We start from the raw sequence: 417 nt of genomic DNA, 5'->3' as shown, positions 1-417 counted from the left end.
CGGCGGTGCCAGGGCACTGCAGCTCTGCACTGCCGGCCTGGCGGGCAGGGACACCGGTACTGGGACACTGGCACTGGGGACACTGGTACCGGGGAGAGCGGCACATGGGGATAATGGCACATGGGGACCGGGGACACGGGTTTTGGGGACAGCAGCACGCAGGGACTGGTGACACCAGTACTGGGGAGGCTGGCACACGGGGACTGGGGACACGGGTACCAGGCACAGCAGCACACGGGGACTGGGAATACTGGTACTGGGGACATGGGCACCGGGGACAATGGCACCGGGGATGCCAGCACCGGGCACGGGGGACACCGTCACATGGGAACCAGGGACCCCGGCACATGGGGACCGGGCACACCGGTACCGAGTACACCGGCATAGGGGACACCGGAACCGGGTGCACCGGGTTCA

At 67.9% G+C, this 417-nt stretch overlaps 1 protein-coding gene across 1 annotated transcript in view; it reads left to right on the top strand.

The window, feature by feature from the left end:
- Positions 1–292: 292 nt before the first annotated feature.
- RITA1 (RBPJ interacting and tubulin associated 1) overlaps positions 293–417 on the top strand; it is a 2423-nt gene continuing 2298 nt past the window's right edge. The window contains exon 1 of the mRNA XM_009287531.2: positions 293–366. Within this exon, the coding sequence (XP_009285806.1) occupies positions 293–366 (74 nt within the window). The remainder of the gene's footprint in view (positions 367–417) is intronic.

This window comes from Aptenodytes forsteri, unplaced genomic scaffold (genome assembly GCF_000699145.1).
Source record: "Aptenodytes forsteri isolate BGI_AS27 unplaced genomic scaffold, ASM69914v1 Scaffold297, whole genome shotgun sequence".
Taxonomy (NCBI): Eukaryota; Metazoa; Chordata; class Aves; order Sphenisciformes; family Spheniscidae; genus Aptenodytes; species Aptenodytes forsteri.
This window is presented reverse-complemented; position numbering and strand designations above follow the sequence as displayed.